This window comes from Tachyglossus aculeatus, chromosome 21 (genome assembly GCF_015852505.1).
Source record: "Tachyglossus aculeatus isolate mTacAcu1 chromosome 21, mTacAcu1.pri, whole genome shotgun sequence".
NCBI classification, from domain to species: Eukaryota; Metazoa; Chordata; class Mammalia; order Monotremata; family Tachyglossidae; genus Tachyglossus; species Tachyglossus aculeatus.
The window spans coordinates 15,727,927-15,751,827 of NC_052086.1; the positions used below are offsets into that span (position 1 = coordinate 15,727,927).

A 23,901-nucleotide genomic window follows, 5' to 3' on the forward strand; every position below is an offset into this window, starting at 1 on the left:
CCACCATGGCCACCGCAACCTTGGGTAAGGACAGTGATCCCCTCCCCTCTTAGTTTCCTCTGTAGCCCCAGCACTTGACAACACCCGGCACATCTGGTTCCTTAACCTGGGACTCTGATGCCCTCAATCCCTCAGCCTGGCTGTGCCTAACCTCCTTTTCTGGAACCTTATTTCCCTAGCTTGGAAAGGACTGGAGAGAAAGCAGGTCAAACATTGGGAGAAGGAATATTTTCCTCACATTATGGCTCTTCCTTTCATTTATTCATTCAATCATATTTATTGAGCACTTACTGTGTGCAGAGCACTGTACGGGGTGCTTGGAAAGTATAATTCGGGAACAAATAGAGACAACCCCTACCCAACAATGGGCTCACAGTCTAGAAGGGGGGAGACAGACAACAAAACAAAGCAAAACAAGCTGACAGGTATCAATAGCATCAGTATAAATAAATAGAATTTTAGCTATGTACACGTCATTAATAAAATTAATAGAATAATAAATAGGTACATATATACATAAGTGCTGTGGGGCAGGGAGGGAGGTAGAGCAAAGAGAGGGAGTAGGGGTGATTGGGGAAGTGCGGAGGAGTAAAGGAAAAGGGGGCCTCAGTCTGGGAAGGCCTCCTGGAGGAGGTGAGCTTTGAGTAGGGCTTTGAAGGGGGAAGTAAGCTAATTTGGTGGATGTGAGGAGGGAGGGCATTCCAGGCCAGAGGCAGGACGTGGGCCAGGGGTCAACGGCGGGACAGGCAAGAAAGAGGCACAATGAGGAGGTTAGCAGCAGAGGAGCGGAGTGTGCAGGCTGGGCTGTAGGAGGGGGCAAGGTGATGGAGAGCTTTGAAGCCAATAGTGAGGAGTTTTCCTCATTCCTCAGAGTCACCTCACTTTGATCCTCTGCATTCCTCTGGCTGGAGTAGATCACATCTGTCCATGGAAGAAATGCCACCCCTAGGCTGGCCTAATGGGCATCCTGAAGCGATGTACCTTTGGAGGGGACATGGTCTCTGTGTCACTCAAGAAGCTCTGGCTCAGTGAAGCCACGGCAAGGAGGGGGGTGCTGGCTGCCATTTTCTCCCCAGTCACTTCCCTGGCTGCAGTATCGGCGAACACAGGAGGAGGTGGGAGGTATCAAGAGAGTGGGAGATCTGTCGACAGGCACGCGAAGTCGTAATCCTCAGGAAACCAGGCTGCCTTAGTCTTGATGTCTGCCCCTTGTCCTTCCTTGTGGTCTGTCTGAGACGCAAATCCATCAATCAGTCAATCAATCAAATTGATTTGATTGAGCCCTTACTGTGTGCAGAGCACTGTATTAAGCACTTGGGAGAGTATAACAGAGATGGTAGACACGTTCCTCGCCCACAATGAGTTTATAGTCTTAGAGGGGGAAACAGGTATTAATATAAATAAATAAGCTATGGCTATTTACATAAGCACTGGGGGCACCGAGGGCAGGGTGAATAAAGGGAGAAAATCAGAGTGACGCAGAAGGGAATGAGAGAAGAGGAAATGAGGGTTTAGTCAGAGAAAGCCTCTTGGAGGAGACGTGCTTTCAATAAGGCTTTGAAGTCGGGGAGAATAATTGTCGGTCGGACATGAAGCGGAAGGGCGTTCCAGGCCAGGGGTCGGTGGTGAGATAGGTGAGATCCAGGTATGATGGATGACGAGTGAAAAAGTGTCAGGAGGGGCCCCACCATGCTTTTTTATGGTACTTATTAAGCACTTACTATGTAACAAGCACTATTCTAAGTGCTGTAAATTTCTTATTCATATTAATGTCTGTCTCCTCCTCTAGACTGTAAGCTCATTATGGGCAGGGAACGTATCTGCTTATTCTCTTGCACTGTACTCTCCCAAGCACTTAAAACAGGGCGCTGCACATAGTAAGTGCTCAGTAAATACCACTGATTGACTTATTGGAGTAGATACTGAGTTAATCAGGCCGGACAAAGACCCTTCCCCAAACGGGATTCACAGTCCAAGTAGGAGGGAGAACAGGTATTGAATCCCCATTTTGCAGTTTAGGAAACTGAGGCACAGAGAAGTTCAGTGACTTGCCCAAGGTCACACACAGGCAAGTGGCAGACCTGCGATTAGAACCCTGGCCCTCTGGCTCCCAGGCCTGTGCTTTATCCGCTAGGCCACGCCGATGTGAGGAGACCTGATGGGGGAGATGCATGTGACTTCCCACTTTACTCCCCCTTTTCAACTCTGTGGAAAAATCTCCTTCCTGGTCAAGAGGCCGGCCTCCTGTAATCTCCACAGCCTCAGAGGCCAGGATTGGGTGGGGCTCTGGCCCTCAATCACCACAGAATAAATATCCAGCCCGGTGACATGATAGTGGCTTCCTGCTACATGCTCTCATAAGCAGCAGTTTTGCTCTCAATTAAAAAAAAAAAATCCTGACATTCACCTTCAACTGAGGAAACAGGAAGCCCGTGTCTCACTGCACTGAAGGCAGACTCTCTGGGCCGCCCCAGCCACAGTCGTGGGGCGAGGGGAGCCGGGAGGGGGTCACCGCGGGAGGGACGCAGGGCCTCGGTAGTGGAGGGGCAGGGTGTGAGTGTGACTGCCAGGGACTGACCGCCTCAGGTTGAGGGTGGCGGAGGAGTCCCGGGGGGACTCGAGTCAGAGAAAAGAGCGGTTGCCTGCACAGGATGGAGTCCGTCGCCCTGTACAGCTTCCAGGCCACGGAGAACGACGAGCTGGGCTTCACCAAGGGTGACACTCTGAAGGTAACTGGGATACAAAACGGCCTGTCGGGCTGGGGGGCTGACTGGTGGGACTGGTCGCCGGCGGGACCCTCCAAGGGTGGTGTATGGAGGCCTGGAGTCGGACATGGAAGACTGGGTTTTTATTTCGCATATCTGAAGGTTTCCGGAAAGTGATGGACCCGGTTGGGAGGGGGTCCAAAGAATGGGGGTCCGAAGACGAGCTTGACGGAGAAGCTACGGAGCCCCTGAGCTGGAGAAAGTCTGGGGCAAGTGTGCGGTGGTCAGGGGAGAGGGGATTGTTGCAATCGCTCATTCTTGTTCTCCCATCTAAAAGCTGCCTAATGCGTTTTCTGAGAGAAAGTTCCCATCTTTGAACTGAACCATAGGAATGGTACCTAGGTTACAGATGGCCACAGTCCCTGGGAGGGAGAAGAGATTAAAAAAAACTTGGAAAGAGCACAGGCCTGTGAGTCAGAGGAGCTGGATTCTAATTCTGGCCCCGCTACTCTGCTGTGTGATCTTGGGCAAGTCACTTAACATCTCTGTGCCTCGGTTCCCTCATCAGCAAAATGGGGATTCAAAATCTGTTCTCCTTCCTACTTAGACTGTGAGCCCCATGCGGGAGGTGAAGATCTTGTGTCTGCCCCAGCACTTAGTACAGTATTTGGTGCATAGTAAGGTGTTTTACGAATACCACAACTAGTATAAGATCCATTTTGCAGATGGGGAAAGAGAGGTCCGAGGGTTAATCATCATCATCATCATCATCAATCGTATTTATTGAGCGCTTACTATGTGCAGAGCACTGTACTAAGCGCTTGGGAAGTACAAATTGGCAACATTTAGAGACAGTCCCTACCCAACAGTGGGCTCACAGTCTAAAAGACTGAAGGGAACACCAGTTAATGCGCCAGGACCCTCCGGGGGTTAGAGCTTGGAGTTCCCACTTCCATCCACACATCTGCACTGACACAAACAACAAACAGATCAGATTTTCTTGTCCTGTCACTCCTCCTGCCATTCAGGAGGCCTCCCTTTGGCCTACTTCGCCAATGTTCCAACTCAAGGTGTTCCCTCATTTTCCTGGAGAAAGCAATAATGGAAAATTGCCCAGAGAGCTCCGCCACATTTTCATTCACCTAATTCCATCTCCTCTCTCTCAAGGGTCCTTCCAAACAGCCCTTCCACCATTTTGCATTGGCCTGGTTAAGTATTTAGTGGTTGGACCAATGCCCTCTTCAGAGAATCAAAGCTCTCTAGGCCTTGAGACCATCAGTTGGCCTAGCCAACAGGACTGTATTCCCTATGTCTGACCAGGCTTCCCTTCTGGAAATATTTTAGCAGCTCTCCCTTGGTGTCTTTCAAGCCCTGGATCCTGGAAAGGACCCTGATTGCCTTCAGGGGACCTGAATTCAGGACTTCATGGGGTTTTACAGAGGCAGCTGGAGAGATGTCACCTCTGACCTCTGGAACCTTTGGTGCCTGAAGAGTCGTTGGCTTTTGGGGTCGCCAACGCACAATGGCATGTGAGCTTACTGTGGGCAGAGTGATATTCTAAGCACTTGGCAGAGAACAATACGTGGAGGAGACGCAATCCCTGACCACAAGAAGCTTCAATCTCACAGAGGAGTGGGAGATGTGGGCACAGATGCAAACCAGATTACATACGGGCGGAAGAAAGTGCTCAAACAGGGAATCGTGTCAGTCGATAGTTACGAAAGTGTAAACCCCCGAAAGCGCCCTGCTGCTTCCTGCCGGGAGTTTCTTTCTGAGAGCAAACACCCACGTCCCCTCCCTCTGAACCTCTGGAGTTCTTTCTTGTTCAGCATCACCTGACGATCCCCCTTCCCGGAGAGCCAGTTGACACTCCTCCAGAGGTCTAGGAGAGGGACCAGGGTGAGAAGCAGTGCGGCTCAATGGAAAGAGCGTGGGCTTGGGAGTCAGAGGTCATGGGTTCTAATCCCGGCTCCGCCACGTGTCAGCTGTGTGACTTTGAGCAAGTCACGACTTCTCTGTGCCTCAGTTACCTCATCTGTAACATGGGGCTTAAGACTGTGAGCCCCACATGGGACAACCTGATCACATTGTGTCCCCCCCAGTGCTTAGAACAGTGCTTCGCACACAGTATGCACTTAACAAATGCCATCATTATTTTTTTTTTGAGAAGCAGCATGGCTCAGCGGAAAGAGCATGGGCTTGGGAGTCAGAGGTCTTAGGCTCTAATCCTGGCTCCACCATTTGTCGGCTGTGTGACTTTGGGCAAGTCACTTAACTTCTCTGTGCCTCAGTTACCTCATCTGGAAAATGGGGATTAAGATTTTGAGCCCCATGTAGGACAACCTGATTACCTTGCATTCCCCCCAGCGCTCAGAACAGTGTTTGGCACATAGTAAGCAATTAACAAATGCCATTATTATTATTATTAATATCGTAACCCTCCAGATCTTTGTGGAAGTTCCAGTGCTTGAGCTCCATAAGCTCATTGTGGGCACAGAATGTGTCTGTTATATTGTAGTCTTCCAAGCGCTTAGTACAGGGCTATGCATTTATTACTGTATTTATCGTGTAAGTGCACAATAAATAGGACTGACTGACTGAAGACAGAGAGAGGGTCAAGTGTCAGAGGGGGATCCAGGGAAGGACAAGGCCTGCACAATAAATAGGATTGACTGACTGAATGAAGACAGAGAGAGGGTCCAGTGTCAGAGGGGGATCCAGGGAAGGACAAGGCCTGCAAGATCAATATTCTAGTTAACCTTGAGAGAGCTCTGCTTCTCCATTCGCCATGTTTCTGTAGTAACTGGTAGAGTTCCAATGGGGAAATGAGGAGAGGAATGCCTAAGAAAGCATTTAAATTCTTGCTGGTAACATGTTTCTAGGCCAGGGTTAGAATTTAGATAGTTGGTGGATTTTAATTCTCCTCATGACTCCCATCTCTCCAGAAAGGATTTGGAGAAGGCTTTCCCCCCCATTTTCAGGCAGGGTTGACCCGAAACCACCCCAGACATTTCATTCCAGATGAAAATGTCTACTACTTGTAAAGCTTTCTAGAGAACGGAATTTCACACCTTCCCCTGGCAAGGGTACAGGGCCTGCCCTGTTTGGGGAAAATGGCTGTGTTCCTTTTTTTTTTTAATGGTATTTGTTAAGTGGTCGCTAGGTATCAATCCAGATGGACACAATCCATGTCCCACACGGGGCTCACAGTTTTAGTCCCCATTTTACAGATGAGATCCCTGAGGCCCAGAGAAGAGAAGTGACTTGCTCAAGGTCACACAGCAGACAAGTTGTGGAGCCAGGATTAGAACCCAGGTCCTTCTGATTCTCAGGCCCGGGCTCTATCCACTAGGCCATGCTGCTTCTCTGTTTTGTTCCTTAAGCTGACTGGACAGGCTGACAAGGACGCCATCAGTCAGTGATCAATGAGGAGGCTGGAGCAGGCTGGCCACTGGACAGCAGCCATCTCCAATGGAAGAAGGGGAAAGAGGGGATTAGGCAGCCATGAGCCCACAGTGGCTTGGGAGGGGCCTGTGAGAAGAAGAGGCAGAGCCGACGATGGAAGCCAAAGCCTAGACCCCAGCCTGCTTCCCCCTCTCCCCCACTTGGCTCTCCTTCAGTTCTCTTCTGTCTACTATCCTCACTCCTCTCCCACTCCAGCCCACCTAGCATGCTTTGTTCCACTCAAGCTAGCCCACTCACTGTGCCTCCTCCTCATCTCTCGCCGCCTACCTCTTCTTCACGCTTTGCCCCTCTACCTGACACTCCCTCCCCCTTCACATCCGGCAGACCGCTAGTCTACCCAACTTCAAAGCGCTGCTAAAATCACATCTCCTCTTCCAGGACACCTTCCTTGATAAATTGCTCATTTCCCCACCCTATTTTCCCCTACTACTGCCACTCCCATATTTCCGAGTCACTTAAGAACTTGGATATGCACCTCCGCCCCTTTGGCACTTACATACATATCTTTATACTCTATTGTTTCCCCATATCTGCTGTTAATTTATTTCAGCGTCTCTCTCCCTGACTAGATTTGTAAGTTCCTTGAGGATAGGAATCATGCCTATTATATTTTCTGTACTTTCCCAAGTGCTTGGCACAGTGCTCTGCCCAGAGTAAGGTTTCAATCAATACTGCTGATAGACTGATTGACTGAAAAGGCCTTCCTGTCCCATAAAATCTAATGATTCATCCATTCATTCAATCATATTTATTGAGCACTTACTGTGTGCAGAGCACTGTACTAAGAGCTTGGGAAGTACAAGTTAGCAACATATGGAGATGGTCCCTACCCAACGATGGGCTCACAGTCTAGAACGATGGGCTCACAATCTAGACCATGATGATAATGATAATAATTGTGTTTTTTGTTAAGGCCTTACTATGTGCTAAGCATTGTTTTAAATACTGGGGTAGATATAAGATCATCAGCTTGGGAGTCAGGAGGACTCTAATCCTGACTCCGCTACTTGTCTGCTGTGTGGCCTCGAGTAAGTCACTAACCACTCTGTGGCTCAGGTAACTCAGCTGTAAAATGGGGGTTAGGATTGTGAGCCCCATGTGGGGTTTATATCCATCCTAGCGCTTAGAACAGTGTCTGGCACATAATAGGTGCTTAACAAATGCCACAATTATTATTATTATTATTATCAGGTCCCATTAGAGGCTCACAGTCTAAATAGGAGGGAGAATAGTTATGGAATCCCATTTTTACAGATGAGGGATCTGAGGCACAGAGAAGTTCAGTGACTTGCCCCAAGGTCACACAGCAGACGAGTGGCAGATCTGGGATTAGAACCCACGTCCTCTGACTCCCAAGCCTCACTCTTGCCACTAGGCCATGCTGCTCAGTGGAAAGAGCACGGGCTTTGGAATCAGGGGCCATGGGTTCAAATCCCGTCTCTGCCAATTGCCAGCTGTGTGACTTTGGGCAAGTCACTTAACTTCTCTCGGCCTCAGTTACCTCATCTGTAAAATGGGGATTAAGACTGTGAGACCCCCATGGGAAAACCTGATCACCTTGTAACCTCCCCAGCGCTTAGAACAGTGCTTTGCACATAGTAAGTACTTAATAAATGCCATCATTGTTGTTGTTATTGTTACTAGTTCCTGGTAGTAGTAATAATAGTAGAAATAGTGATATTTACTGAGCCACTACTGAACGCAGAACACTGTTCTGAGGTTTCAAGTGGTAATGAGTATTTATTGAGCACCTACTGAGAGCAGTGTATTGAGCTTTAGGATGTAATGATGGAAATGGCATTTACTGAGTAGCTACTGAGTGCAGAGCACTATACTAAGCTCCCTGGTGACAGCAGTGATGATGGCATTAACCTACTGAGAACAGAACATTGCATTAAGCTTTTGGATGGTAATGCTGGAAATGGTATTTATTGAACACTTACTGAGTCCAGACCATTGTACTAAGCTCTTGAGTGACAATGGTGAAATAGTACTTATTGAGCACTCACTGGGCACAATGATAGGTTGAACTGAAGCACAGGAAACTTTCCCTGCTCCCAAGCAGCTTGCACTCTAAAAGGGGAGACAGACAGGCAAAATGTTTATAATGATGGTATTTGTTCAGCACTTACTATGTGCAAAGCACTGTTCTAAGCGCTGGGGGATACAAGGTGATCAGGTTGTTCCACATGGAGCTCACAATCTTAATCCCCATTTTACAGATGAGGTAACTGAGGCTCAGAGAAGTTAAGTGACTTGCCCAAAGTCACACAGCTGACAAGTGGTGGAGCCGGGATTAGAACCCATGGCCTCTGACTCCCAAGCCTGGGCTCTTTCCACTGAGCCACGCTGCTTCTCTAATGAATCGTGAATCTAATGAATCTTATGGATTGTGGGAGCGGGAGAAAGACCAAGGAACAGGAAGGGATTGAACAAACACACCAGAATGAACTATCAGAGTTGATCAGAATCAGTCACGGAATGTACAACTGACTATTCACTTGTACTTAGATGCCGAACATGGCAATAAGATGTAAGCTCCTTGTGGGCAGGGAGCTTGTCTACCAACTCTATTGTACTGCATTCTTCCAGGTGATTAGTACAATTCTCAGAACAAGGTAAGGACTCAATAAATACCACTGATTAAACTAGACGCCAGAGTGGTAGGCAAGGATGTGGGATTGTACTCTCCCATGTGTGTAGTACAGTGCTTTCACACAGCAAAAGCTCAATAAATACAACTGAATGAATGAATTCTGTGACTTGGGGAGTTGGGAGGTAATCAGGTAAGCTTCAAGTAATGGGGCCTGGGAACTCTCAGCAGCGGATCAAGGGGAGAGGAGGGAGTTATGTGGAGGTCCTTGGGGGCTGGGTGGAGCAGTTCAGCCTTCTAGGTTACCCTGATGTTGGGAGTCCCTCTGTCTTTGAAGCTTCCCATCTTTCCCTGTGTCTCCTCTTCTCCTTGGGTTCCCTTGTTAATGGATGGGGTGAAGGCCTCTAGAACCTCATTTTCCCTCCAAAATCGCCAGAGTGTCCATTCCCGGGCAGGAAATTCCCCCTCTAACAAAAGCCAGAAAAAAACTGAGTTCCCTTCTCATGTGGTAGGGCTCTCCTGGTTGAGCAGCTGCTTAACGCTTTTTTCCTCCCTGGAATCTGCCCCAGGCAGCTGAGTACTCTGCGGACTTCCCGCCTGGATGGCATCACTCCATCCAACCAGAGTGCCCCAGCGACCCGCTTTGGGCCTGGCAAGGGCTGCTACCAGAACCCCGCCTGTCCATCATCTGTCTGGCAGGGTCCAGGTCTGCACTCACATTTCATCACATCGGCCTCCAGCCTCTTTGCACCCTTGGGTCCAAAGCAGAGTTGGGGGTGGGAAAGCGGAAGAGTTGAGGATGAAGGAGCCAGGCTACTGGGCACAGCTCCCTTGGGCATCTCCCTGGGGGTGTCACTGGGAGGGTCCAGGCTGGGCCCACCATTCTCATCAGGGTCTCCGCTTCAGAGATGCAGTCGCCCTGAGGCTGAGAAAATTTTAGAAGCCCCTCTCCTTTCACCTGCCATCATTACCTTAGGCTGTGTCCATGACTGTCAGTCAGTCAGTAAATCGTATTTATTGAGTGCTTCCTGTGTGCGGAACACTGTACTAAGCTCTTGGGAGAGTAATCCCGGCTCTGCCACTTATCAGCTGTGTGACTTTGGGCAAGTCACTTAACTCCTCTGGGCCTCAGTTACCTCATCTGTAAAATGAGGATTAAGACTGTGACTCCCACACGGGACAACCTGAATACTACCCTGTTTCTACCCCAGTGCTTAGAACAGTGCTTGACACATAGTAAGCACTTAAATACCATCATTATTATTATTATTATTACACTACAACAATAGACACATTCCTTGCCCACAATGAGCTTACAATGTAGAGGCGGAGACAGATATAAACATACATAAATAATATACAGGTAGGTACATAAGGGCTGTGGGGCTGGGATGCTATAAACCATAAGTGCTTCCCTGAAGGGACCACTGACTTTCCCCTACTTTCTCTGGTGCAGCTTCCAACTCAGGCAGAGGGAGGTCAGCTTTCCATCACCTCGCCCCCTCCTACCTCACCTCCCTTCTCTCCTTCTCCAGCCCACCCCGCACCCTCCGCTCCTCCGCCGCTAATCTCCTCACCGTACCTCGTTCTCGCCTGTCCCACCATCGACCCCCGGCCCACGTCATCCCCCGGGCCTGGAATGCCCTCCCTCTGCCCATCCACCAAGCTAGCTCTCTTCCTCCCTTCAAGGGCCTCCTGAGAGCTCACCTCCTCCAGGAGGCCTTCCCAGACTGAGCCCCTTCCTTCCTCTCCCCCTCGTCCCCCTCTCCATCCCCCCATTTTACCTCCTTCCCTTCCCCACAGCACCTGTATATATGTATATATGTTTGTACATATTTATTACTCTATTTATTTAGTTATTTATTTTACCTGTATATATCTATTCTATTTATTTTATTTTGTTAGTATGTTTGGTTTTGTTCTCTGTCTCCCCCTTTTAGACTGTGAGCCCACTGTTAGGTAGGGACTGTCTCTATATGTTGCCAACTTGTACTTCCCAAGCGCTTAGTACAGTGCTCTGCACACAGTAGTGCTCAATAAATACGATTGATTGATTGATTTAAATTTTCACCCCCATTTCTGAATGGTGTGTTCTGAGGCAGACGCCCCTCTGGCTGGGCGTCGGAAGTCGGCCCTGATTCTCACAGCTTCCACGGCTTCTTCCCCAGCTCCTGCACCCTGCCTCTCCATTCTTGGGCCTGTTCCAGTCCGACCTGGTGGGAGACCGGGCCCCCCGCCAAGATAGAGCCCCCTACCAGGCCCCTGTGCCCCTCCCTGCTGGTTTGGGGTGAAGAATATAGCCTGGTTTTCTCCCCAGCCTCTTGGTCCGCACCCCACTCCTGTCACAGGGTCAGCTCTCAGGCTCTTGCTTCCTAAAAGAAACCCCTCGAAAGCACAGGATTTTGCACCAGTGCTCTTTGGCTTCTTCATCATCATCATCAATAGTATTCATTGAGCACTCACCGTGTTCAGATCACTGTACTAAGCGCTTGGGAGGTACGATGTAACAGAGTTGTAGATTTGTTCCCCTCCCACAATGAGCTTATAGTCTAGAGGGGGGAGACAGACATCAATATAAATAAATAATTTATAATATATAATTTACATAAGTACTGTGGGGCTGAGGGTGGGGTGAATCTCAAATGCCAGTGGTCACAGATCCAAGTTTATAGATGATGCAGAAGGGAGAGGGAAAGGGAACTGGGAAAAATGGGGCTTATTCGGGGAAGGCCTTTTGGAGGAGATGTGGCCTTATAGAGATGTGATCAGCTGGGGTTTGCTGCAAGACAGGAATGGTGGGGGACGCAAAGGTAAACTGTCCCAACCCAGGGCTAAGAGTCTGAAGCTCTGAGGAGAATGGACAAATGAGGGTCGAGGTAGCCTCATCTTTCATCCTTGCCCTCCCCAGCTATCAGAGGTCTTAGCCACTTCTGCACCATTTCCATCCCTCCAGCTTCTAATGGGGCCATCCTCCCAGCATAGGCAGCCCCTCAGAGAGAAAATGTTCCCTTGGCCTTAGCTGGGACGGGAGTCTGACGGTGACCCTGAGAGCCACCAGGTTGATACCCCGATCCCCTACCCATCCCCTCACTCACTTTTTGGGGCCTGGGACCCAGACCACTCAGCAGGCTGGGAATTGGGCCTTGTCCGGGCTTGCCCGGCTTGACCGGGTGCAGCCCGGTCAGCTTTGCTCCCTGACAGATTTTCCTGGCGGCCTCAGCCCAGTGGTGGGTTAACCGCTTTCACGGAAAACAATAAGATTCTCTGTCAGAATCCAAGCGTCTCAGATTTGGGCATGCCAGGGTGGAAAGTAGAGCCGAGAAACAGGATTGCAAACCCACCTGGAATCAGGAAGGAAACAAAGAGGATATTTATTGGGCTTAAACTAGGTTAAAAGCCAATTTGGAGCCTGTTCATCTCTAATTAGGTTAAAACATCCTTCCATCCCTGCCCAGTGCAGCACCACATGAAACAGGATTTCTGTGCGTGGTGGCCAGACAGACTGGGCCTGGCCATGTCTCTCTGAGGGCACTGAAAGGCTTGCTTTATTATTATTATTATTACTACTATTATTGCTAATAGTAATATAATAATAATTCTGGTATTTGTTAAGTGCTTACTTACGTGCCAGGCACTGTTCTAAGGGTTAGGGTAGATGCAAGCTAATCACAATCCCCGTCCCACATGAGGCTCACAGTTTTAATCCCCATTTTACACATGAGGGAATTGAGGCACAGAGAAGTTGAGTGACTTGCCCAAGGTCACACAGCAGACAAGTGGCAGAGGAGGGATTGGAATCCGGATCCTTATATCATTATTATTTTTGTTGTTATTTTTATTACCCACCCAACTTCAAAGACAATTCCTGGGGATTCCTTCTGGGCCCACTTACTGAGTCCGGGCCAGGGAGGGTGAGCTGGACAAACAGAAAGGGCTAGAGGTGCTCCTTCTCATCCCCCACCCTTCCTCCTGCTTCCAGGCCTTGGTCCCCGCCTCCCAGCTGAGGACTTCACATCACCTTTCCAGGTGTTTCATCTTTTGCCACTTTTCTTCTTCGCTCCTCTCTGGGAAGCGGCACAGAGCAGCTGGGGACAGGGAGTTGGACTAGACCCAGTAAGCTGCAGATCTAATCCTGGGGCGGCACTTGGAGACCTGTGTGGCCTCGAGAAAGTCAGGGGCCTTTTTAGCCTCAATTTCTTTCATCTGTAAAACGGAGGGTGGGGAGTGAAGAAGGCAGCGCTTACCCAGGGAACTTGGGAAGTGTTGAAAGGGTAGAAGAAGGGGTGAAAGAAGTAGTGGAGCTTGGATCACAATGGTGAGCTTGATTGCAAGCTCCTTGAGGGCAGGGAGTGTGTCTACTCATGGTACTGTACTCTCCCAACTGCTTAGCGTAAGCACTTAGTGAAAACTACTAAAAGTCCTTGAAGACAGGAATCGTACCTACCAACTCTTGTAATCTCCCAGGTGCTTAGTACAGTGCTCTGCATCATCATCAGTGGTATTAATTGAGCACTTACTCTGTGCAGAGCACGGTACTAAGTTCTTGGGAGAAGATAACACTGCAGTAAGTGCTCAATAAGTAACACCGATTGGTTGATAGTAAATGATTGAGCTTCTGTGTTCAATGATTCATTCATTCAATCGTATTTGTTGAGCGCTTACTGTGTGCAGAGCACTGTACTAAGCGCTTGGGAGAGTACAATGCAACAATAAACAGACACAGTCCCTGCCCACAACAGGCTAACATCGTTGATGACCTTGGGGTTGTTGGAGCCTTGGGAAAAAAGTCATCTGGAGATTCAGAGGTTTAATCTTGATGACCTCTAAAGGAATCAGTCATTTTCCATTTCACCCTACTCATTAAGTTGAAAAAGCGCAAAAATGTTCAGAGGTTTGGGAAGAAAGAGCATTTGCCAGTGACTTGGGTCATTGCTCCTAAAGAGAATACCTCCAACCTGTTTCCCACTTGCAATCCCTGAAGGTCATTACTACGAGCCCTATCCCGCCCCATCCAGAGACACACAGCCATCTTTCATTCATTCATTCATTCAATCGTATTTATTGAGCGCTTACTGTGTGCAGAGCACTGTACTAAGCGCTTGGGAAGTACAAGTCGGCAACATATAGAGACAGTCCCTACCTAACAATGGGCTCACAGTCTAGAAGTTGTGTTCACAAAGCAACACACAGACACATGCACACACACACTCACACAAACCCCAGACTAGAGTCCACAGTTTGACATTTCCAGTTAGGCTGGAATCGTTCACAAACTGGATTCAGAGATAGTCCTGTTGACCCTATCCCATACTCCAGGAGGTCCTATTCCCTACCATTACACCCAACAAGACACTGGCTCAAGACTTCATTGCTGGGGGAGAGTTTTGCTCCTCTGCAGGACTTCCTAGACTTCATGCTGAACTGTGGGATGGAGCAGTAAGAAAACTCGAAGATATTTATATGTGACCTCCTGAGTTGAGTCTTCTTTGAAACTCCACAGATTCCTCAGTATGACTTCTCTTGGGAGACAGGGATAGCATGGATAGTGAAATCCACCAACATTCCCCTCCAAATATTATGGCTGTCAGGTTAGTTCATCCTTCCTCACTTCACCAAATCTTTCACTAGGACCAATAATTAGTGAGCAACTCAGCCCCAACTGGAGTTTCACAATTTCATTTCCCCTACTCCCCCTCCCTTCTCCGTCACCCTTGCCCTTTGATTTAATAGTAATTGTGGTATTTGTTAAGCGCTTACTATGTGCCATGCATAGTACTAAGCGCTGGGTAGATACAAGCAAATCAGGTTGGACACAATTGCTGTCCCACATGGGGCTCACAGTCTCAATCCCCATTTTACAGATGAGGTAACTGAGGCATAGAGAAGTGAAGTGATTTGTCCAAGGTCACACAGCAGACAAGTGGGGGAGTAGGGATTAGAATTCATGACCTTCTAACTCCCAGGTTCTATCTACTATGCCCTTTATGCACCTCACCCTCAACACCACTGCATTTACGTCCATATCCAGATTTTATTTTAATGTCTCCCCCCTCTAGACTGCAAGCTCCTTGTGGACAGGAAACATGTCTACCAACTCTGTTATATTGTATCCTCTCCCAGGAGCTTAGTAAGGGCTCAGTAAATATGATCAATTGATCGCCTGACTGATTGATTCTTCTGGGGGAGGCACTAATGAGCATTCCAATGACCAAAGGTCCACACCGACCAGAAGAAGAAAAGGCCCTGGATGATCCACAAACTTGGCGATCAGACCCTGAACAACGAACGAATGAATTAACAAATAGTATTTAATGAGCACTTACTATATGTAGAGCACTGTGCTAAGCACTTGGGAGAGGACAATGCAACTGATTTAGCAGATATGTTCCCTGCCCATAGTGAGCTTACAGTCTAGAGGGAGACAGACATTAATATGAATGAATAATTTATGATGTGTAATTTAAAGATATGTACGTAAGTGCTGTGGGGTTGGGGTTGGGGCGAAAAGCAAATGTCCAAAGTCACAGATCCAGAAGCAGAAGATGGAGAAGCAGCGTGGCTCAGTGGAAAGAGCCCGGGCTTGGGAGTCAGAGGTCATGGGTTCTAGTCCCGGCTCCGCCAATTGCCAGCTGTGTGACTTTGGGCAAGTCACTTCACTTCTCTGGGCCTCAGTTACCTCATCTGTAAAATGGGGACTAAGACTGTGAGCCCCCTGTGGGAAAACCTGATCACCTTGTATCCTCCCCAGCGCTTAGAATGGTGCTTTGCACATAGTAAGTGCTTAACAAATTCCAAAGAAGCAGCGTGGCTTACTGGAAACAGCCCGGGCTTGGGAGTCAGAGGTCATGGGTTCTAATCCCACTTCTGCCATTTCTGCTGGGGGAGATACAAGTTTATCAGGTTGTCCCAAGTGGGGCTCACAATCTTAGTCCCCATTTTACAGATGAGGTAATTGAGGCACAGAGATGTTAAGTGGCTTGCCCAAGGTTGCAGAGCTGACAAATGGCTTGAACAGTGCTTGGCACATAGTAAGCACTTAACAAATACCATTATTATTATTATTATTATCCAAGGGCATAGATGATGCAGAAGGGAGAGGGAGCTGGGGAAATGAGGACTTTATCAAGGAACCATTACCATCCTTCCTGTCTCACAAGTCTGTAATTTTGGTATTATCCTTGTCTCCTCTCTCTCCTTCAACACACATATTCAATCCAACACTAAATCCTGCTGGTTCAACCGCCACAACATAGCTTAAATCTGCCCTTTCCTCTCCATCCAAACAGCTTCCACGTTAATCCAAGCATTTATCCTATCCTGCCTTGATTACTGTATCAGCCTCCTGGCTGACCTCCCTGCCTCCTGTCTCTCCCTACTCCAGTCCATACTTCTCTCTGCTGCCCAGAACATTTTTCTACAAAAACCTTTGGTCCATATTTCCCCACTCTTCAAGAACCTCCAGTGGTTGCCCATATACCTCACCATTGGCTTTAAGGCACTCAATCACCTTGCCCCTTCTACCTCACCTGGCTATTCTCCTAATACAACCCAGCCCACACACTTCACTCCTCTAATACCAACCTAATTATTGTACGTTGATCTCATCTATCTGACTGCCGACCTCCCTCCCAAATCCTGCCTCTGACCTGAAATTATTTATTTAATTTATTTGTACATATCTATTCTATTTATTTTATTTTGTTAGTATGTTTGGTTTTGTTCTCTGTCTCCCCCTTTTAGACTGTGAGCCCACTGTTGGGTAGGGACTGTCTCTATATGTTGCCAATTTGTACTTCCCAAGCGCTTAGTACAGTGCTCTGCACATAGTAAGCGCTCAATAAATACGATTGATGATGATGATGATGAAACAACCTCCCTCTTCACATCCGACAATTACACTCCCCACTGTCAAAGCCTTATTGAAGGCACATCTCCTCCAAGATGCCTTCCCTAAGCCCCCAACTTTCCTCTTCTCCATCGCCCTGATTTGCCCCCTTTATTCATCACCACCCCCAGCCCCACAGCACTTAGGTTTATAGGCATAATTTATTCATTTATTTTAATGTCTGTCTCCCCTTCTAGACAGTAAGCTTGTTATGGGCAGGGAATGTGTCTGTTACATTGTTATATTGTACTCTCCCAAGTACTTAGTACAGTGCTCTGCACCCAGTAGGCTCTCAATAAATAAAATCGATTGATTGGAAGGCCTTTTGGAGAAAATGCAACCTTAATAAGGCTTTGAAAGTGGACAGAGTGGTGGTCTGGCATATGTGGAGTTGGAGGGAGTTCCAGGCTAGTGGGGAGGATGTGGAAAAGGGGTGAGCAGGGAGATAGACAAGATTGGGCACAGTGAGTAAACTGGGTCTAGAGGAGCAACATGTGAGGGCTGGGCTGTAGTAGGAAATCTGTGAGGTAGGTTGGGGAGAGCTGACTGAGTGCCTTATAAGTGATGGCATGGAGTTTCTGTTTGATGTGGAGGTGGCCAGCCCCACATAGCTGTAATTTCTTTACTTATGCTTTAATATCTGTCACCCCCTCTAGAATGTAAGCTCATTATGGGCAAGGAATGTGTCTGTTTATTAATAATAATAATAATAAATAATGATGGCATTTATTGAGTGCTTACTATGTGCAAAGCACTGTTCCAAGCGCTGGGGAGGTTACAAAGTGATCAGGTTGTCCCACAGGGGGCTCACAGTCTTAATCCCCATTTTACAGATGAGGGAACTGAGGCACAGAGAAGTTAAGTGACTTGCCCAAAGTCACACAGCCGACAATTGGCGGAGCCAAGATTTAAACCCTTGACCTCTGACTCCAAAGCCCGGGCTCTTTCCACTGAGCCACGCTGTTTCTCAGTTTATTGTTATAGTTTATTGTTTATTGTTATAGTGTACTCTAGTGTAAGTGTTCAACAGATACGACTGAATGAATGAATGAACAATGGGCAGCCATTGGAAGTTCCTAAGGAATGCGGAGACATGGAGAGTTTCCTGAACAGGACAAACACAAAGATCCCCCCACAAAATGCATCCATGCCCACATTTCTCACCTGTCCCGCCGTCGACCCCTGGCCCACGTCCTCCCCCTGGCCTGAAATGCCCTCCCTCTGCACATCCTCCAAGCTAGCTCTCTTCCCCGCTTCAAAGCCCTACTGAGAGCTCACCTCCTCCAAGAGGCCTTCCCAGACTGAGCCCCCTTTTTCCTCTCCTCCTCTCCATCCCCCCACCCTACCTCCTTCCCCTCCCCACAGCACTTGTATATATATTTGTACAGATTTATTACTCTATTTATTTTACTTGTACATATTTACTATACTATTTATTTTGTTAATGATGTGCATTTAGCTTTAATTCTATTTGTTCTGATGACTTGACACCTGTCCACATGTTTTGTTGTCCGTCTCCCCCTTCTAGACTGTGAGCCGGTTGTTGGGTAGGGACCGTCTCTATATGTTGCCAATTCGTACTTCCCAAGCACTTAGTACAGTGTTCTGTACACAGTAAGTGTCAACAAATATGATTGAATGAATGAATGAATGTTCAAACTCTTCCCTACAGATGAGCAGGCGGCGGGGCCTTCTCACCCGCACATTCCTTGTGCATAAACACACTGACACAGTGAGGTTATTTTCACCGAGTGTTCGAATGCTAATTTTAGCTGCTCTGCTCCAGTGCTTCTCACAGCAGCGGCAGCCTCTTCCCCAACACAAACTGAACGGTTTCAGTTCCTATTTGCACAGCTGTGCCAACCACATGTGCCCGAGCGTAGGAGCAGTGGAAAATCATGTCTCTGAGTAAACGGGGCATCACTCCTCCGGCTCACGGGGTTATTCCTCTAGCGGTCTCGCCTGCTCGCACACATCCTCGGTGCTTTGCACATAGTAAGCACTTAATAAATGCCATCATCATTATTATTATTATTATTATTACTATGTGCAGGCATTTTACTAAACGCTGGGGTGGATACAAGCAAATCGGGTTGGACACAGATCCTTTTCGACATGGCGCTCCAGTCTTAATCCCCATTTAACAGTTGAGGTAACTGAGGCCCAGAGAAGTAAAATGATTTGCCCAAGGGCACAGAGCAGGCAAGCGGAAGAGTCAGGATTAGAACCCAGGCCTTCTGATTCCTAGGCCCGGGTTCTATCCACTAGTCCACACTTGAGGTCAGGCTTTATCTGAGGCAGGGGAACCGGAGATGGGGACAGTTTCTCTGGCCCTCAGGTAATTCCCTGTCTGGCACCGAAGAAGTCAATACCACTTGTCTGCTATATGTCCTTGGGCAAGTAAGTTCACTTCTCTATGCCTCGCTTCCCTCATCTGTAAATTGGGGATTAAGATTGTGAGCTCCATGTGGGATATGGACTGCATCTAAATTGATTAGCTTGTATCTACTCCAACACTTAGTACACTTGGAGGCCTTCCCAGACGGAGCCCTCTCCTTCCTCTCCCCCTCGTCCCCCTCTCCTTCCCCACCATCCCTTCCCCACAGCACCTGTATATATGTTTGTTCATATTTATTACTCTATTTATTCATTTATTTATTTTACTTGTACATATCTATTCTATTTATTTTATTTTGTTAATATGTTTGGTTTTGTTCTCTGTCTCCCCCTTCTAGACTGTGAGCCCACTGTTGGGTAGGGACTGTATATATTGCCAACTTGTACTTCCCAAGTGCTTAGTACAGTGCTCTGCACACAGTAAGCACTCAAGAAATATGATTGATTGATTGACTTAAGCATTTTAAAAATACCATTAAACAAAAATCCCTATGTCCTTATCAGAGATGAGGGCCAAAGGCTTCCTCAGTGCTATTGGCTTGGTACTCTGGCCTGGGCAGCTGGACCTGGGAATCCATTAAACATCTATGTGTGCACGCACACGCATGCATACGAACATGCACACGGACACATGTGCACACACACACACCCAAACCCCCCACAACTTTTCTAGGTTTATTGACAATCAATCGCTCATGCCCACCTGGGGATCTCCTTCACACCCACCTCCCTTCAGCACTAAAGCAGCTCAGGGGAGTCAAACAACCCTTGCAGAGATGATTGTTTTAGACTCCATCTGCAGCCCAAGCTATTACTTCCTGGAAACTGGTCCCTGGCATTTTCATATTGCCCCGTCTGTCTGTGTGTCGGCTCACTGGGCAGCAACTAGATCTGGAAGAGTCACAGCCACCTGCTCTTCGCCTTGACCGATGGAGGTCACTTTTATTGAGAGATTCCCCACCCCCGACCCTTATGCTGTTTGTCCTGCAGACGGGATGAAGATGGACCAGTACGGAGGTGGCTGCAAACAGGCAGAAATTGCACAAGGGTACCCTTCAAACACATAAGCACTACCACATTAATCCAAGCTCTTATTCTATCCCATCTTGATTAGCGTATCAATCTCGGCTTCACGGCTCTCCATCACCTCGCCCCCTCCTACCTCACCTCCCTTCTTTCCTTCTCCAGCCCAGCCCGCACCCTCTGCTCCTCTGCCGCTAACCTCCTCACTGAGCCTCGTTCTCGCCTGTCCCACCATCGACCGCCAGCTCACGTCCTCCCCCTGGCCTGGAATGCCTTCTTGCCACACATAATGATAGCATTTATTAAGCGCTTACTATGTGCAAAGCACTGTTCTAAGCGCCGGGGAGGTTACAAGGTGATCAGGTTGTCCCTCGGGGGGCTCACAGTTTTAATCCCCATTCTATGGATGAGGTAACTGAGGCCCAGAGAAGTGAAGTGACTTGTCCAAAGTCACACAGCTGACAATTGGCGGAGCCGGGGTTTGAACCCATGACCTCTGACTCCAAAGCCCGTGCTCTTTCCACTGAGCCACACTGCTTCTCTTGGCTAGCTCTCTTCCTCCCTTCAAAGCCCTACTGAGAGCTCACCTCCTCCAGGAGGCCTTCCCAGACTGAGCTCCCTCCTTCCTCTCCCCCCGCAGCCCCCCGCCCTACCTCCTTCCCCTTGCCACAGCACCTGTATATATGTGTGTACAGATTTATCGCTCTGTTTATTTTACTTGTACATATTTACTATTCTATTTATTTTGTTTTGTTAATGTTTTGTTTTGTGTCTGTCTCCCCCTTCTAGACTGTGAGCCCGCTGTTGGGTAGGGACCATCTCTATATGCTGCCAACTTGTACTTCCCAAGCATTTAGTACAGTCCTCTGCACACAGTAAGCGCTCAATAAATATGATTGAATGAATGAATGAATCTCCTTGCTGACTTTTCTCCCTCCTGTCTCTCCCCATTCCAGTCCATACTTGGCTCTGCCACCCAGATCATTTTTCTACAATAACATTCAGGCGATGTTTCCCCACTCCTCCAGAACCTCCGGTTGTTGCCCATCCACCTCCACATCAAACAGAAACTTCTGAGTGCTTTAAAGCACTCAGTCACCTTGCTGCCTCTTATCTTTCCTTGCTGCTTTTCAACTACAACCCAGCCAACACACTTTGCTCCCCTAATGCTAATCTACTCGTTTTACCTCAAAATCATCTATCTCACCATTGACCTCTCACTCACGTCCTGCCTCTGGCCTGGAACCCCCAAACACTCCCCTCACCTTCAAAACCTTATTGAAGACACATCTCCTCCGAGAGGCCTTCTCCAACTAGGCTCTCATTTCCTCTTCTCCCTTCTGTGTTGCCTTGCACTTGAATTAGCACTCTTTATTCACGCCTCCCACAGCCTCACAGCACTTAATAATAATAATGATGGCATTTATTAAGCGCTTACTATGTGCAAAGCACTGTTCTAAGCACTTAAGCGGAGCGGCACAGCATAGTGGATAGAGCATAGGCCTAAGAGTCAGAAGGTCATAGGTTCTAACCCTAGCTCTGCCTCTTGTGTGCTGTATGGCTCAGTGGAAAGAGCCCGGGCTTTGGAGTCAGAGGTCATGGGTTCAAATCCTGGCTCCACCAATTGTCAGCTGTGTGACTTTGGGCAAGTCACTTCACTTCTCTGGGCCTCAGTTCCCTTATCTGTAAAATGGGAATGAAGACTGTGAGCACACTGTGGGACAACCTGATCACCTTGTAACCTCCTCAGCACTTAGAACAGTGTTTTGCACATAGTAAGCGCTTAATAAATGCCATTATTATTATTATTCTCTGGGCCTCAGTTTCCTCATCTGTAAAATGAGGATTGAGACTGTGAGCCCCACTTGGTGCAGGGACTGTGTCCAACATATTTGCTTGTATCCAGCCCAGTACTCAGTACAGTGCCTGGAACATAGGAAGCGCTTAACAAATACCACAAATATTGTTATTATATATCCATAATTTGTTTATTTATATTTATGTCTGTCTCTCCCTCCAGATGTACTGTGGGCAGGGAACGTGTCTGCCAACTCTGTTACAGGGCTTAGTAAAAGGGCTCAGCATAAAAGCCCTCAACAAATATATCCAATTGATGGATTGACAGGTAACATTGGTATCTGCACCCAAAAGGGACTGTGGACAGGTCTTATCGGGCTCACCAGGGAACACGTCATCGGGGTCGTGTTTTTAGTTTATACCAAAAACTCTCACTTTAAGCCACACACGAGGCCTCCTCCACCAGCAGGCCAGTGGGAACTTGCCTGGCTGGGCTAGCGTCTGATGAGCATTTTCTCTGTCCCTCTCCTCTCAGATCCTGAACATGGAAGATGACCAGAACTGGTACAAAGCCGAGCTGCATGGCGCTGAAGGGTTCATCCCAAAGAATTACATCCGGGTCAAGCCTCACCCGTAAGTATTAGGCCAGGCTCCCAGGGAACCTTCCGAAACAGACATTAGGGTGCCGAGAAGGTACGTCACTTTTCCAATGAGTGGGACATTTGGTCCCACTCCTTTGACATAGTCTTGTCTTGTTCAACATTCGGCTTATCTACCTTTCCCAGGAGCCCTGCTTATATGGCCCGGAACTCTAAGGCCCCTCAACCCATCTCAGGCACCAACTAACCATATGCCTCTTCTCCCCTCCATGCCTCAGTTTCCCCATGGATAATTCCAGGGAGAGGTCCTCTCCTCCCCCAGCCCCACCGGGATATATTTGACTTTGGAAGGAAGGAAGGTGCCAGGGAAAACAGAGGGAAGGTTGATTTCACACATCCAGGGCCACTCTTTGCTGAAAAACCAAGAGTCTTTCGGCCCTTTAATTAAAATACTTATGTCTCCTCCTCTCCACTGCCCCCCAGTAATGGTCAGGCAACACCCCAGGTTCTGAAATAGCGGGCTTTCCCTGCTGACCACTAGTTCCTTGAGAGCAGAGATCATGTCCACCAACTTTACTGTATTGTACTCTCGCAAGTATTTACTTCAGTGCCCTGCACAAAGTAAGTGCTTCATAAAGGAATGTGTCTGTTTATTGTTACTCTGCACTCTCCCAAGTACTTAGGACAGTGCTTTGCACACATTAAGTGCTCAGTAAATATGAGTGAATGAATAAATTCTGTTGATTGATTGATTAATTAACCATCAGGAACCTTGGTTGTTCAAGGAGTGAATAGAGAACAAGTTACCTATAGTCCAAAGGGGACTCAGTGGCCACCCAAACCAGTTCTCTGCATTCATTCATTCAATCATATTTATTGAGCACTTACTGTGTGCAGAGCACTGTACTAAGCGCCTATTCAGATCAGTTCTAGAAAAAGAGGCTCCAAACTTCCCACTGTTTGACCAGGATCCAGAAATAGCCAACTAGCTGACATCTGGTTATTTCCATCCTCAGGTAGAGAGATGAAAAGGAGAAGGAGGGGAAGACTGAAGTGTCCTTTGCTGGGGGAATCCCCATAGAGATATCATTCCAGACATCTAAGCTCTTTATGGGCAGAGAACGTGTCTGCTAACTCTGTTGGACTCTCCCAAGCACTTAATGCAGTGCTTTGCATGGAGTAAGCTCTCAATAAATACAATTGATTGGTCGATTGATCTACATCTACACTGGGACCTGGGAGTGCTCCAGAAGGAAACCAAGGCAGACACAGTCACCCCCCAAACAAGGTCTCCCTGAGGATCTCGGACCCAGCTGTCAGACAAAGCCCCTCCAAATCACAGGGAGAGAAACACCAGACAGTGGCTTCTTGGCTTACGGCCCGGTCCGTGAGGCAACCCACCTTCCCAGCCTCCCCACTTCCTCCCTCCCTTCCTCC

General features: G+C 48.0%; 1 protein-coding gene across 3 annotated transcripts in view; it reads left to right on the top strand.

Annotated features, from left to right (window-relative positions):
* Window positions 1-2,607: 2,607 nt before the first annotated feature.
* LOC119942617 (GRB2 related adaptor protein) overlaps window positions 2,608-23,901 on the top strand; it is a 115,062-nt gene continuing 93,768 nt past the window's right edge. For all 3 annotated transcript variants that reach the window (XM_038763489.1, XM_038763486.1, XM_038763487.1), the window contains exons 1-2: window positions 2,608-2,729; window positions 22,401-22,498. In XM_038763489.1, coding sequence (XP_038619417.1) covers window positions 2,652-2,729; window positions 22,401-22,498 — 176 coding nt within the window. In that variant the 5' untranslated portion in view covers window positions 2,608-2,651. The remainder of the gene's footprint in view (window positions 2,730-22,400; window positions 22,499-23,901) is intronic.